The sequence below is a fragment of the Haliaeetus leucocephalus genome, unplaced genomic scaffold (assembly GCF_000737465.1).
Source record: "Haliaeetus leucocephalus isolate CR32 unplaced genomic scaffold, Haliaeetus_leucocephalus-4.0 Scaffold830, whole genome shotgun sequence".
Classification (NCBI taxonomy): domain Eukaryota; kingdom Metazoa; phylum Chordata; class Aves; order Accipitriformes; family Accipitridae; genus Haliaeetus; species Haliaeetus leucocephalus.
In genome coordinates this window covers 855,593-871,887 of record NW_010973266.1, presented here as the reverse complement: position 1 = coordinate 871,887, position 16,295 = coordinate 855,593, and the positions used below count along the sequence as shown (strand labels likewise).

General features: G+C 43.5%; 1 protein-coding gene across 1 annotated transcript in view; it reads left to right on the top strand.

Moving 5' to 3' along the window:
- Positions 1 to 8,537, top strand: part of JAKMIP3 (Janus kinase and microtubule interacting protein 3) — a 35,384-nt gene extending 26,847 nt beyond the window's left edge. Inside the window, exons 14-21 of the mRNA XM_010581942.1 lie at positions 39 to 137; positions 227 to 280; positions 2,983 to 3,048; positions 3,502 to 3,570; positions 3,674 to 3,751; positions 6,913 to 7,116; positions 7,466 to 7,531; positions 8,487 to 8,537. Of these exons, the coding sequence (XP_010580244.1) occupies positions 39 to 137; positions 227 to 280; positions 2,983 to 3,048; positions 3,502 to 3,570; positions 3,674 to 3,751; positions 6,913 to 7,116; positions 7,466 to 7,531; positions 8,487 to 8,537 (687 nt within the window). The remainder of the gene's footprint in view (positions 1 to 38; positions 138 to 226; positions 281 to 2,982; positions 3,049 to 3,501; positions 3,571 to 3,673; positions 3,752 to 6,912; positions 7,117 to 7,465; positions 7,532 to 8,486) is intronic.
- Positions 8,538 to 16,295: the final 7,758 nt, after the last annotated feature.

Sequence of the window (16,295 nt, the reverse complement as noted above, 5' to 3'; positions counted from 1 at the left end):
TACTGTAGTGTGTAACCAAGCAATTATTGTCATTTCAGGAGAGAGAAAGACGATCGCCTGCCATCAACTTCCATCACGGCCCTTTTACAGAGGGGAAAAGCCCTCTCCAAGTCTACTGCGAGGCAGAAGGTGTAACAGTAAGGGATTCTCGTTTTGTATTTTCCTTTCCTGAAATAAAATCAGACGCTCTGTTCTGACTCCTGGTTTTCCATTTCTCTTTTGTTAGGACATAGTAGTAGCAGAGCTGATGAAAAAATTGGACATTTTAGGGGATAACGCCGTAAGTGTATGTTCCTTTAATAAATTGTGCATGCTTCGGTAAATATTTGTCTTCATGTTAAGCTAGCAAAGCCTTCTTGGTTTGCTACTGCACAGCCTGTCCTCCCTGTGGTCAAAGTACTGACCTACAAGCTAAGCATTTTCTGGCTTTTTAAGACTTTGTTAATAGCCTTCTGATGAGTGCCACGCAGGATCTTGGTGTCGCAATATTGCTTTTAATTTTTCAATGATTTGGAAAATATTTTGAAACTTTGGAGTTTGTTTTTTTCTGGCCACTGTTCACACATGGTTTCTTTATTTGCTTACTCTGCATTTGCTTTGCTTTTGCATTTTAGCAGCTGTGTGTTTTAATTTTGTCTAATAATCCATAAACCTTTGGTAGTAACCAGGATATTAAATGAAAAGTTACAACAGCAGTATGAAAAGAAGCAGCAAATAATAAGAAATTTGAAAGTGTTTCTCCTTTAGTAAATGGAAGTGAATAATTACACATGTGTATATAGAAGATATATATGCCCTTGTTTATTTTTTTCCTGTACAGTCATCTATCAGCAGAGCTACAGAGCCCCTGTGGTTGTGAGGGGCAGAGAAGAGCAGAGCCCCTCTCTAGCCCAGGGTCTTGCAGAGCCCTCAGCTGCTGCAGGGCTCCTCCCTGGGAGACTCCACCGCCAACATCGGGTCTGCAGAAAAGTCCCCACCGCTCTCACAGCTCCTCATCTGAGCTGCCTCAGCTCTCCCCCATGCCTCTGTACAGTTTGGATACCAGCAAAAATGCTGTCCCAGGGCCATGGGGGCAGCCTGGAAGTACCTCTTGACCACTTCTCATTAGGGTCATCATGTCTCCACTGTCACCAGTCTCTGGTAGCTACACACTCTGCCTCACAAAATCAAGCCAGGAGTTAGTGGAGGACCTGAAACACATTGAAGCAATTAATAATCTTCACTGCTGCTGCAGTTCATATTTCTGCCAGTGCAAATATTATTAAGAATCCTAAAATCTTTTGTGTGCAAAGAGTAAAAAAAAAGATACATATAGGTTTAATCACCGATTAGCTAAGACTGACCCTGCTAACGTGTAGAAAGATAACACCCATTAATCTATTAATCCCTGTAGTAATGTTGTCTTCAGTGGAATTATTAATGTCAGGTTAGCCGTGTGCAGAGTGTTTTGGAACAGCGTCCCAAACAGGGAACTTGGAGACAAACAGGAACAGAAAAAGTGATAGCTTTTCTCACATTTTCTATTCCCTTTCATTTCATCTTGGCTTCTGTATTTATATTAATGATCTCTAGTCTGTAATGTTATTTCCTCCTGATTTATTTTTTTCCCTATTACATGCAACAACTAACTTCTAGATGTGACACACGGGAAAGTTCCCAGTTCTCAACTCAGATAGCTTTAAGCTAACTGTATACTGTTGTTATCACTTTGGTTTTTTCTTGTTTTCATGTGTGTAATGTCACAGACTCAGCCACCAACGGCGGATTCTGCCCCATGGCAGCACATTGTCATGTCTGGCTGTTAGGGAGTCTGGGAAAGTGAACCCAAGTCCCACCTGTGTGCAAGTGGTTCCATCCTTTTCCGCACATCTTCTCTCTTGTGTTTCTGTAAAGTCCCCCTGGCAGCTTCTAGCTGCTTCCCACTGAACTGTCATGAGTTTAATATTGCTTTGAGTAAGGCAAACCCTTGAGAGAGTACCTCTAGGAGTAGAGCAGAAGCAAAGGTCAGAGGGGTGCAGTAGATCCCCTGCAGGCTACAGGGTCACTGGGGACAGGCACAGAGAAGGGGGCTGAGGAACACAGCTGCCCTCCTTTTCCCTGCAGGCAGGGGAGTCAGGTCAGGGGGTAACTCACGGAACAGGAAAAAACACCATTAATAATGCTGTGTGGTTGGTTTCATTTTTAATGTAACGTAACTTGTTTTTTAAAATATTACTTAAATTTATGGAAGAGACAATTTTCAGGGGTCCTCAGGAAAAGTCTCCTCCCCTCCCTGCCAGATAGCACTTTCACTGTCCCCAGCCTTGTGCATTAAATTGAAGTTCACCATAGTCACTCTTCTTACCAATTTCCTAATTCCCCTGTAGGAATGATAGCTAATGGCTTTCTGTATCTGACCAAATGTGGGTACCAAACTAGAAGGATTCACTTCTCCTACTGTAGATGTGGTCAGAGTAAGACCAAAGTTTGGGGTGAAATGCAAAACGTAGTTTCAGTACTTTATTTTTTAAAAAAAGAAACAAAACATGGATTGAATAGCTAACATCTTAACAAATGTTTTCCAAAATCATGACTTGGCTGCGCAAAATAAGGATTGCGTATTAACCTACTGTGCATATAGTGAACTTAAGGACTTAAGACTGCATCTCTTTTCTCCATGGCACGTTGTGCTAAGCCTGATCTTGTCTTGTGTAACTGTGTGTTTATTCCCTGTTGGGTAAAAATAGATCCAGTGTCACCTTTTTTTTGGTAAATGTGAGAATTTTAGAAGAATTATAACTATACGTATGATAAAAATTCAGCATGAATAGTTACAATTGTTTTTACAACAATGTTGCATTACAATACTAATTTTCTTTACCTTAGTTTATTGTTCCTCGAACATATTTAATTTCATATTTATTTAATACAGCAGTGGCCCAAATAGTGGATTAATAGCAAGACACTGGGATTTGTTGTAATTATATTCTGCTTTTGGCGCAGAATCTGACCAACGAAGAGCAAGTAGTTGTCATACAAGCAAGGACAGTTCTCACGTTGGCTGAAAAGGTAATAACAACTGCATCAGTCACTCGCCAGTAAACACGTGTCATGAAAGCATCTGACCCACAGAATAGCTCACTTGGAGCCACTGGTGATGTAACCGATAGCTTCATCACAAAATGCCATGTTTCTTTATGTGGAATTACACTAGTTTTCACCAAAATAAAGGTAACATTCAGGCAATACAGACAGACATTGCTTATTTTAAAATGTTAATTAGCAAAATGATGTTAGAAGGTAAGTGGCTAGGCTTTGAAATGATGCTTTTTTCCATCATCAATATACATAAAAGAAAAAAATGTAATAATATAGTTAATTTTTCCTCTTTTATTTAGTGAATTTAAATAAGTATTTGCAGTGTGTGCTGACACACGCTAAAGTCACAGTGAAAGCTGAATATGCAGGCATGCTGCCTCCTGCTCTTTAGTCTTAAGCACCTGCTTTCTGTTTTGTGCACAGTGGCTACAGCAGATAGAAGTGACGGAGTCTGCGCTGCAACAGAAGATGCTGGACCTTGAGAATGAAAAGGTACCAAAGAATGAGGGGAACAAACCGGTGGGAGAAGCAGCAGGAAGAGCAGTGGCGTTAGGGCCGCGGCCGTTGCACTCACTGCTTCTCCTTGTGTCCCCAGGAGCTGTTCAGCAAGCAAAAGGGCTACCTGGATGATGAGCTCGACTTCAGGAAACAGTCCTTGGACCAAGCTCACAAGGTGAGGAAAACCAGCCTTGACCGAATTATGACATCTTGATTAACTTACCTTATGTAATATGTATAGTCTGTTCTCAATAGAAAAAATCTCTGCTTTGGACAGTACTGCTTGTGGACTGGCTCGAGCACAAAATAGGCTGAATTTTAAACAAATCCTCTATACCCTGAGCTAACAGTGAGCTCCTTATGGATGGAGTTTCTTATGTTTGGGTGTTTCTTGCAGGATTAGGACCTAAATATTGATTTATTAAACACAAATTTTAATTCATCAGAGGTTTTGATAAATGACTGATAAGAAAATGGTGTTTTCAGTAATTTCTCTTTTCCTTCCAAAATAGAGATTTTGACCTAGACATTTCTTTAGATCTTAGATTACAGTCTCTGTAACCAAAGCAGCTGGAGATATTATATGATTCTGTAAATTTGAAATAAACCTGGTTTTAGATCAGATTCATCCTTAGCTGATCCCAAGCCATTTCAACCACCTCTTCAGTCATCAGCTGTCTTGCTTCCTTCAGTTAAAGTTCAATATATACTCATGAAAGATATAAGTACCTGGATTTTCCTATCGATTTACCCCATTCTTTCAGTTCCATTTAAATCTTGAGCACAGTTACACTTTCTGAGAAGCAGTGAGTATTTATGCCTCTCTTTCTGGATACTTATTATCTATTTGTATCTCAAACCAGTTGGGGGAGCTTTTACTCAGTATGTTTTCTGTTCCTGTAAGGGTTTTTAAGACTGATTTTGCCAAATGCTGAGCTATATCTGGAACCAATGTCTCTGCACAGTGGAAACCCTGCAAAGTACACAAGCCTCTCTTACCTGTGGTCTCAGCCCTAAGGCCAGATTATCTCCCATGGCCTTGAGCTGTTCTGAGAAGCAGTTTGGTGCAACTGAAGGCTGAGCCTGTAGGATTTATCTTCAAAGACAAGCCCTGAGAGAGGTGATCTCCTGTGTCTTGGGCAAGTTATGAAACAGATCCATAAATCTGAGTAGGCAGAAACTGGCAACAGCAGCAGAGCGGGGAAAAATCGTATGGCATCTCTTGAAACTCCTGGTAGCATCATGGCATCTGCAGGAGAGCTCACACGCGGAGCTGTGGCTATCAGCTATGGTATACCCAGCATCCCTGCGTCTCGCGGCCAGCCGCTCGCTCTCCATCCATAGACAGTCAGTTCCAGGGTCGCAGATGTACTGAAGGATCCAGCAACAACTCTCCGCTCCTTGGCTCTGCTGCTTGCGGAGAGGGAACAAGCATCACAAACTGTAGCAGCCCATGCAGAAGTAGCCAAGGTTTATTTGCATTTTCCTGTATTCTTTAAAGGCATCACACAAGTGTACCCAAGCAAAGTGATTGGCTTTACTCCTGGGCACAAATGCAACCTGAAAACAGCAAGAAAGCTTTGTTCTGCCCCAAAATTAGAGTGGAAAAAGCTCTTTTGATTTGTATAATTTGTTTCAGTTCCATGTTTCCTTTGTGGCCCTTGGAGATGAGGAGCTGCTAATCTTCCCCTGCTAACTGCAGCCAACAAGATTACGAGCTGTAACCACTAAGCTTTTTGCACGGTTTTCACTCCCTTTGGTTGCTGGCAGGGGATTTTACTCTGAGAAGCACTTGGCTCACACGGAGACTCCTGACACTGCTGCTGCTCTGGAGACTGTGAATTTCCCCACACTCTTCCTTCTTCACAAGTCAATATAATCAGAGAGGGATAACAGTTGTATAATTGAGGTTTGGAGCCCACCAGAAATCCATGTTTCAAATAACAGCATTTTGTTGACACAGTTACGGTTAGCAAGGATGTTGGCATTATTTTTAAAAGTGAAAGCAGAATCTTATTCTGAGATCCGATCTGATCTTCCCTGCAGAGACACTGTGGTTACTGTCTTTCAGTTATCATCAGTATCCATAACTCCTGCCAAGTTGTTGTTATTCCTGTGAATGCTTGTATTCTTCTGTCCTGACTCTACTAAACCATAGCAAGAAAACACCAACAGACCCTCAGGTGGAAAAACTTTTTAAATTGAGCTGAATTATCACAACAGACATCTATGGCATTTCCAAACAGCCCATCTAGAGGTTCAAGCCACAATATTGCAGTCATGTTCTCCTGAAGCCACAGAGAGCTCTGCAAGGTTCAGAACACACTATTGCAGTCACATTCTCCTGAAGCTATGGAGAGATCTGCAAGATGCTACCAGCTTTGGAGAGGGTGTGCAAAGGTGCCATCAATTGCTGCTTTGTATCCTGCTCTATATCAAACTTGCTGAAAAAGATTTCGGCTTGCTTTTGGCTTGCATGAAGGAATAGCATTTATCTTGTGACTTTGAAGCAGAAAACATTGTCTGTCAAGGTCACCTGCCCTAGGAGGGTGCCAGGCTCAGTGTCTTATGGGGAAACATTGCCAGTCCATTTCTTACACACTTCTATATCTCAGTAAATCCGAAGGGTACATCTGTCTGTGTTCAAGAGACATTTTCGGATGCAGTAAAGTAAAAGCTCTGCAGCCTGAGACTTGCAGGAACAGAGCCCAGCTACCAGATATATTTTTCTTGAGCATTAAGCCTCTTGGAGCTGGCAGCTCTGCCAGACGAAGTGCTGGAGATGCCTTCACACAAGGCATTTTAAGCTAGTTGGTACAAAATGCTGTAAGCTCACAAGAGGGAGTTGTTCCTTTCTGGCATGAGTATGAACTGATGCTGTATCCTCCACTGCTGCTTACAGGGAAAGGTGAACTGAGAGACTGAATATTGAATTTAAAAAAAAAATCTGTAACTCACAGAATGAGTCTTTTAGGAACCTTTTATCCTCCCTTCTCCCTTTTCCTTTTTTTGTTTTCTTTTTGCCTCTTCTCCCCACAGCCATCCCCCCATCTCCAGAAAGGAGAAGCTGACACCCATATACTTTTTGAGAATCAGGCTAGGCTGACCAAGGGGCCGTGCCAGTTCCAGTGCCGCTCATACCCCCACAGCATAAAAGCAGCCTAAAGTATTTTCCCCCTGGATTGAGTTTTCCGCACTGTCCTGTGCAGGAGGCTCAGCACACACCACCTCTACTGCTCCTGTTGCTTTACTGGGGTAGGATTTTCAGTTCCTCACAAAATCCTCATCCGACCAGAGACAAGGTCAAGCTGACAGCCTTATATTGTTTTTGATTAGCAAATTCTGGAATTAGAAGCCATGCTCTATGATGCCCTGCAGCAAGAAGCTGGAGCCAAAATTTCCGAACTTCTTTCAGAAGAGGAGAAAGAGAAACTGAAGAGCGCCGTAGAGCAATGGAAGCGGCAGGTCATGAGTGAGCTCCGGGAAAGGGACGCCCAAATCCTGCGAGAAAGGATGGAGCTCATTCAACACGCACAGCAGGTAGGTGCCGGTGCACAGGCATGGTGAGATTTGGGGTGGGATAGTCCCTCAGATGGAAACGTAATGAACTTATGAGCACCAGCCTCTCCTCCTAGAGTTGTACCAGAAATGGTTGGTCCTGGGGCCAGACTCTGATTTGCCTTGGATAATCCCTGCAAACAGGGCATTTTGATTTTCATGAATTTGTCATGCATAGTGACATTCACAGAGGACTCCTCTACAGCTTAAACCCAATTTGGTTTTTTTAGAAACACAGCACATACAATTCATATCTCCAAAAATAATGCATCTTCTGGGTACATCTGTATTTGGTTGGTTAATAAATATTTTTTTATTTGAAATCTGACAGAGAATTAAAGAGCTAGAAGAAAGAATTGAAGGCCAAAAAAGACAAATAAAAGAGTTAGAGGAAAAGGTAAGGTAATGCAGATGAAACAGTTATTGTATGTGCACATGACCATATATTCATTTCACCTTGGCTAAGAAAATAATCTTATAAAAAGTTTGTGTCTGTTAGTGCAGTGAGCTAATGGGAGAGTGCTCCAGGAAACCATTTTGCATTTGCATTAGTCCCTCTGAGAAGGAAAGGTTACCAGCTTAAGTTGAGTCTTTCCTTCTGTTATCCTTCAGTGAAGTCCAAAACACAGGACTCAGCAGGGATGTTGGGGGTCCATCTGTCATGGGAAGGGAGTGATGGAGAGCCACCGGACAGCAGAGGGATGAGGCCAACACATGCTCTGGGGAAGGAGCCAGGGATTTTTTCTCTGTCCCTCCCATCTCTAGCATTTGCACATGCAGCTGCACTGACCTGCCTTCCCCAGAGGGAATGAGGAGGCTCTTCTCACCTGCAGCCACAGCAGTCACTGTCACCATGGTTAATGCCATCGAGCTTTCTCCAGTCAAGCCATAACTGTTGAATTTTACCCTAAAATTGCCCTCATCTGAAACCATCTATTTCTAGTGAAATTACCGTAGGAGAACTTGTTCAGGTACAGCAGTGGCTGAGCTGGACTTTCACCTGAAACTAAACCCAGACCTTAGCAGTGCTGGTTTGGGGCTTTTTTTTGAGGTATCAGAAGAATTCAGCTAATTTTTTTCCTCCCCATTTTTCCTGAGCCCTTGGCTGCAACTGGGATGGGCTCCGCTGGGGCAGGAGATGACTCTCATCGGTCTGAGGGACACAGGGGCTCTGGCTGAGCTGAGCCGAGCGCTGGGCCCTTGGAGCTTACTTCACACTTCGTATTTCTTTTCAACTGAGAGTTTTGTTGCACTCTGTCTGTAACCACAGCTTATTTCTCAGCTAAACACACTGTAAACTCTTATTCTCTTTCTTCTCTTCCATTTTTTCCTCTCTTCCCTCCCCTTTTCAGTTTTTATTTTTGTTTTTATTTTTCTCTTTAGCTTTCATTCTTTGGTCATAGTCCTTCAGGCCATATGCAAAAGGTAAGCCCTCAGATCACCTCTGGTCTCCCCTCTTCTTCCTGTAAAGCATCAGAGCCTTCCCCTTGCTACTCAGCCTGCTTTGTCGGTATTAGGAGGTCTCCTGGGTGCCCCAGATAACCCCAAAATTGAAATCTCTAAAGCCTTTAAAAAAATGTGAAACCTAGGCACCAGCAGGCTAAAAACTTGTCAAACAGAATTTCCTTCTTCAGAGGGAAGGACAAGGAAAGAGAAAAACACAGCAGGTTTAAAAGCAGGGAAACTTCTAGCAAACCAGGGTAAACACACAGTCTGTGCTTACTCCTCTGACTACATCAGGGGATTGCTCCAGCTGATCCTTGCTGGAAATCCATGGAAACCGACTGCCCCTTCTCCCTGCATAGCTGAGGTCTCTGACACGCTCGCAGCCAGGCTGAACCTCTTGCATCAGGTTGTCCTGCCTTCAGGCTAAGCAACTAGAATGGTTTGGGGGGGAACATGTCACTTATAAGTGTGTGTTTCTCCAAGCATCATGCCATAGGGCCCTAGATATTGCCTAAATCTCCCTTTCTCCCCATGTAGATAGGAGATAAATTGCCAATCTGTGCTTCCAGAGATGGCAGAAATTACCACATCATGGAGAACGTTCCCTATTAGTCATCAACAGCAATGGAATATAACACAAATCCTTTTTTATCAGTTGTACAATTCAAACAGATAATTATAAATATAACCCTTACAGAAATTTCATGCATGTTATTGTTGCCCAGATACACTTCTCTTTGATCCATGTTTCTATATCTTTTCTTGTTTCAGCCTACTGAGGAAGCTACAGTTGCTTCTACTGTTATCAACAGGAAGACAGCATTGATTACCAAGACAGAAAAAGAGACATTGCCATTTCAAAACCCCCAAATATCTCTCATATTTTGCTACTGGCGATGGAAGATGCAATCTTTCTGACCCTTTCAGACTGAAGCTGAACTAGGGTATGTGGAAATTTCTGCACAGGTGATGTCTGCACCACTGAAATCTCTGACTGAGCATTTTGAAAAGCTAGAACTAAGCCGACAAAGAAGAAAGCCAAAAAACCCCTCCCTCTCCTACAGCCACAGGCTCCTTCCAGGAGTCCTGGCTCTGCTGCTTGAACTAACTTTCAGTGGAAGTCCTGGCTCTGCTGCTTGAAATAGCTCTCAGCTTTACATAAGGAGCGGTATACTAATTCAGATAAACTGAATATATTTTGGTTCCCTGCTAAGCAGGTAGTAAATTGCTTCTCTGTAGAAGTGACTGTGTCCTGTTTTATATGTCACGCATTTATATTTGTTATTCATAGTTGTTTAAAAATCAGTCTTGAAAGAAGATTTTAGGAAGAGTTCCAGAGGAGTAACTCATGAAAAGATAGATGTAAATGAAAATGAAGTGTTTTGTTCCAAGGTATTTCTTCATAACACAGGGTATGTCCGATGGTTTGTTGAATATCCTGCAAGCCCAGTTTTAGGGAAAAACATGAAGCTATGTTCAGGAAATCAAGTTGTAATTTTTGGGGGAGTTTTCAGTAGACCATGGCCCACAGCACAATGAGAAAAATGGCACAATAATTTATAATTTGCTGTCCCTGAATGATGACAAAAGGCTTAACATTGTCCCAGCAAAAAGTTCGACCTGGAAAAGAGTGAACATAAAACACATTATCCCTGATCTGTACACTCTGGGCTGGGGGAGGCAGCAAGAGGGAACAGATTTTGTCACCTTAATTCAGGGGAGCACAAGTACCGCAGAGCTCAAGCCCAGGAGGCTGGCACAGGAGCAGGGAAGGAAAATGGATCCTCTAGAAAAACAGGTGAAAAAGGGAAAATCCAGAAGAAAGAAATCCCACAGTGTGATTCACCATATGGGAACTGCAGCCAAGCACACAAACCTGGGGCTGTCGGGGAAGGCCAAGAACAAGTTCCTGTCCGCAGCTTTCCACGGCTGCAGTGCAGTGAAGGTCCCCAAGGCGCAGGATGCAGTGGAGGATCTGCCCATCCCTTGGAAGCACGAGGCAGAAAGCAAAATGAGAGCTCCTGACAGGTAAGATGGACTGATCAACTGGAATCATTTATTATATGATTATATATACTATGTAACTTCCTGTACATGGCTGTTAGTCTCTCTTGCTTAGGTTAAAATGCTTCTGATGATAACACAGAAAATTTTGAAGTTACCAAAGTCTTTATGTAAACATTATTTGTTTATCTCTGGTTTACTTTAGTAATTTAGGTATTGAATTTCAGTATGATATAATCACAAATGCTAACTTTATGTTTTTAGATCAGTGGTCACTCTTAACAAAAGATTACTAGGGACATAATGAACTACACTATCAAATTTGTATGCACAACAAGCAATCATGCTACTTTAAAACTATATGTATTTTAAATGCCGTAGCTGAAAATATTTTTCATTTTGGATTGAAAAGACAAGTAGTATTCAGAAAAGTATTTTAATTCACAATTTCACTTACTTTTTTTCTAAGTTATGCTGGTAATATGTCACTTGGCTGGTAAATGTGATGGGGACATTAGCAGTGGTCACCCTAGCACTGTCCGAAGCTGCCTTTTTTTAAGAATATTGAAGAATACAGGAATGTTAGACAGAGGACCAGAACCTGGCTAGACAGCTGGCGAGAAATCGCTGCTATCACAGCCTTGGGGAGTCTGTCATGCCCAGAAAGACCACTGCTTGATGGATGCTGTTATCTCTCCCAAAATGAGGGAAAATACTCAAATCTCCAAAAAATACCCTGGAATAGAATTCAGTCACTCCTGTGGATAACGCTCAGAATAACTCAGTCAACAGGCAAGCCAATAGGCAAATTGGAGCACTTAGAATATTGCTTGGAGGCCATTTCTTTTTTCAGTTTTGTTGGGGCTGTCCCAGTACTTGTTAACTTGTCTATAACTTGTTACACCTCTTAGAGCTAATACTTCTCACAGGACTTGTTTCTGCTTTAAAGTAGGAATTGTCTCTCTGTGCTTCATCTCATCAGTTTTCTTTTTTTTTCCAAATACTTTTTCTAAGCAGAATGTCTATCAAATCTGAGTTTGAACATCTCTCTGATCTTAAGGTGTTTGACTGCAGGTTATTGATTTGCTGCTCTAGATAAGATTACTGCTTTTAAAAGCAATCAGACACAGGTTGTCTACATACAGAGGGATGCACACAGGAAGTCTTAGAAATTGTCTTACATGATGCTCACTGAGGTGATCTGTGCTCACAGTTAGAGGCGATGATGCACGCTCTTCTTCAAAACTTGTAGTTGTACATCTCAGCCCTGCTAGTTTTTAGAGAGTGGTCCAAATCCTTTGTGCCTGTCAGTGTCATGCCAGTCCCCAAGGGACTGATGTTTCCTGGGCAGTAAGATCAGTGAGATCTACGTGTTTAGCAACCCAAAAAAGAACTTTAATGCTGTCAAAGGAGGGAAATAAAAATGCATTGGATTGTAATTAGGGCTTTCTGAAACATCTGTTAAAACAACTTCTCAACAGAAAGTTAGATTTCAAGTAAATGTTGCTTTTCATCAAGAATGTGTGTTTTTAACAAGGAACATTGTGAAAAACTAGAAAATCATTTGGCCTTCTGGACCACAACACCATTGCCATTTTCCTCAGGCACCCCAGCTTGTTCCTGAGCAGCTCAGACACCAACACTTCCCTACATGGAGTTTTGCCATTAGCCGGATCCCCGCATGTGCCAGCTTTGTGGTTTTGCAGATGATGGGTGGGAGAGCTCTGGGTACCGCAGGCAGTGCGATCTCGGTACGGAGCACAAATATAACCTGCAGCTTGGTCAGGCCAGCCAGCAGCTCTGCTTAGGGCATGGCTCACCTGCATGGCCATGCTTCGCATGAGACATGGCACGAGGCTTTCCAGGAGCATTGGCAAGAGGGTGGTTAACCTCTGGGTCTCAGACTGCTCTACCGTGCTATGTGGAGGCATTTCAGACACTTGCTAAAGCAAAAATTAAGTGCTGACACGTGGGATTGGCAAACCTGTAGACTCTGAGTTCATAGAATCATAGAACGGTTTGGGTTGGAAGGGACCTTAAAGATCATCTCGTTCCAACCCCCCTGCCATGGGCAGGGACACCTTCCACTAGACCAGGTTGCTCCAAGCCCCATCCAACGTGGCCTTGAACACTTCCAGGGATGGGGTGGCCACAACCTCTGTGGGCAACCTGCTCCAGTGCCTCACCACCCTCACAGTGAAGAACTTCCTCACATCTAATCTAAATCTGCCCTCTTTCAGTTTAAAGCCATTACCCCTTGTCCTATCACTACATGTCCTTGTAAAAAGTCCCTCCCCAGCTTTCCTGTAGGTCCCCTTTAAGTACTGGCAGGCTGCTATAAGGTCTCCCCGGAGCCTTTTCTTCTCCAGCCTGAACAACCCCAACTCTCTCAGCCTGACTTCGTGGGAGAGGTGCTCCAGCCCTCTGATCATCTTGGTGGCCCTCCTCTGGACTCGCTCCAACAGGTCCAGGTCCTTCTTATGTTGGGGGCCCAGAGCTGAATGCAGTACTGCAGGTGGGGTCTCACCAGAGCGGAGCAGAGCGGGAGAATCACCTCCCTCCACCTGCTGGTCACACTTCTTTGGATGCAGCCCAGGATACAGTTGATATATCTTAATGTGTGCTTATTATTAGAGGCATTCAGGATAATACCATTATTACACCCTTAACACACCTACACGTCTGTGTTTCAGCAGTGCTCGCGTGCAGCAGGAGTCGCACTGCGGCACAATCTCCCACCTACGGGGAAGGGCTGAAGCCATGGGTGGGAGCTGGAGCGGAGGAGGCTGTGGGGGCTACACCCCAGCCTTTCCCAGCAGGGTGCTCGATGCACCCGGGATGTGCTGGAACATGCTTCGGAGAAATAGGAAAGAAAGGGAGACATATGGAATAGGGATCACGGGCTATGAGCGACACAGGGCGTTTGGCGCAGCGTGGGACAGTAGTGTCAGAGGCAGCCCCAGCACAGGAGGCCAGTCAGGGTCCAACGAGTGCCTTTGTCTGGCTTTTCTTGGTTTAAGACTGATTAACTTCTCAGCATACTTCTAATAACATTTTGATATAAGTGTGTGTGTGTATAAATGCATGTGTCGTAAGCACAGGGAAAGTTGTGGTTTCAAGTATTTTGTAAAACAGTATTATTTCTGCACCAAATGTGTGCATTAATTATGCACCAAATTTAAATTTCACTACAAGATGAAGCGCTCCTGTCAGGTGGCAGTGAACCGCAGCCGGACCGGGCCGGGGGCAGCGGGGCTGGGGGTGCCCGGGGGGTGCCCGGTGGCAGAGAAACTGGTGAGCGGCATCAGCCACCGGAGGGTGCTGCAGGCAAAAGGAATCTGGAAATACTGTGGGCTGGAGGGTGGTAAACCGCGGCTTCATCGACTATTGCCTTGTTTTAAGCAGTTTTCGGAAGCTGCTTTAGGCAGTTATCTTAGTCATTTTTTGGTGTGTGTTTGTGTCAGACTGGAGACACCCAGGGGTAGGTAGCACTCACATATTCCCAAATAAATAAGTTGTCCGTTAAGCTAAGAGGAGCTTTTCTTGATAGTAACTTTTACATTTGTAGAAGGGCTTGAGCATCCCCAAACTTTTTTTTCCCCAAATTATCTTAGTTTAATTAAAAAACCCAACATTTATTATAACTCTATTTGATATTTGTTTATTCAAAAGAAATAACATCTGAAACATGCTGAAGCCCAGATTTGCATAACAAAAATCTGTACTTGATGCAAAAGCTTGTACTTGAATGCACGTACTCAAGGAATTCAGTGGCATGTCTCTAAGCATATATTCAGTCAAATCCTAAATGGATGTTGGGAGTTACATCCCCACATTAGACTCACATTTCATATATCTGGCCAAAAGGCTTTCTGGCTTCAGGTGCAAACCCCTGAGCCTCCACATATCATCAGAAGGAAACCTGTCCCTCGGGTTGGAATTGCTCAGGACATGATGCTATTGGGTTTCAGAAGATAATTTTCCCTGTTCCCTGTTTTTTTGCTCTCTACAAGCTTCCTGTCCTGCTCCCCTTGTCCCCACAAGCTGTGTACACCCCTCCGATCTGTGGTCCCATCCCATCCACCACCCCACAGGAGGTGGCTACTGACCGTCCCATTCCCCCGGTCTCTCGGGGGAAGCCCCCATGGTCCCAAAGGCTCCCAGGGCCACCAGTGTGGCGGGAGAGAGGACCACAGCATGGGAGGTCAGTGGGGATGTGTCCCACTTCCCCAACCTGGCAGGGAGCCATGCCCCTGCAAGAGAGAGTTTCGGTCCTTCCCTACCCCTCCCGCATTGCCTTTGCTTTGGGGGGACAGAGAGACAAGCAAACCCAAAGTCCCGTTCACCCCCAGGCCCTGCCTGGGACTTAAATAAACACAAAGGAAGAGCTCCAGCGTGATGCTGTTGCCCACAGCCAGCTCTGCCAAGTGGGGGGTGGTCACAGACCAAACTTCTCTATGGTCAGAGTGGGCAGTGCTTTGTAGCAGAAATTATGGGGGGGTTGTACAGTGTGGGCAATAATCCCTCTGCCCTTGCTGGCAATAGCTGTTCTAGTAAGAAAAATTGTCCCAAACACAGAGTAGGCTATTAGGTTGTGGTTTCCAGTGTATCGATGCAATTATTTCCTTTATAGGTAAAAAGTTTTACCAAGTATGATACACTGTGTGTGTGTGTATGTGTGTGTACACATATGTAAAATGGAGAGCTTTGAGACTGGTGCTTGAAGGAGTCTGTAAACGCATGTGTCTGAGGAAAAGGAGTAGTTGCCCATCACTACCACACAATATCTTTTGTAACTAAATTCCTTCTGATAACTACACATGAGGTGTTACCTCATGTTAAGCAGTACGGAAGACTGACACAGATAAAATTGGAATGACAAAATTAGGTCCTGTGCTCACCCTTACAAAGAAATACTCCCTCCATGAAGAAGTATCACATCTGGGTGGTGATCCAGTTTCATCCATGACTGTAAAGGTTTCCTATTGGTAATAGAAGATAGTACTGTAATTACAATCTTAATTATGTCAATCTTAAAACATTGGAAATTTTAATATTAAAAGATTATTTACATTTTTTCACTGATAGAAGGATGGAGAGAAGACCTCTGTCTGAAAGAGAGTTGCCATGTTTAATGGGCACCTGTGGAGCAGCACGTGCTCCAGGAGCATGGGGAGGTGCCTCTCCCCCCAAAACTGTCAGCGATGTTGACGAGGAGTAAACCAGCTTTAGGCTCATTGTGGACAATGAGCTCAGACAGTAACCCGTCTATTCTCAGATCCTCTAGCCCTTGTATTTCTTACATCAGTATAAATTCTTTTTAGAGGTGGCCTTAACATTTTTAATTGAGAATATACAATGTATTTCCTACTGTAGGCAGCAATTAGAAATACCAATTTCAAATGTTCAGAATTTGATCTTTTTATTTAATTGTGGATAGTACGTGCGAGTGTGCACTGCAGTAGGGTGGCATTTCCCCCAGCGAATGCCTACACAGCTCCTGATGGGGTCACCTTCTTCAACACCAGTGCTAGATCTGTCCATGTGAACCCGTTTGTTTTGTAGGTAATTACTTTTCTTTAAATTACTTTGTATATTGATTCCATAATCAAATTGTTCTTTTTTATTGGTGTGCTTTAGTTGCCAGAAGAGGTTGGGTTTTTTTAAGGTCAGCAGCACGTTTTTCCAGAAATGATCCACAGGGGAGATGA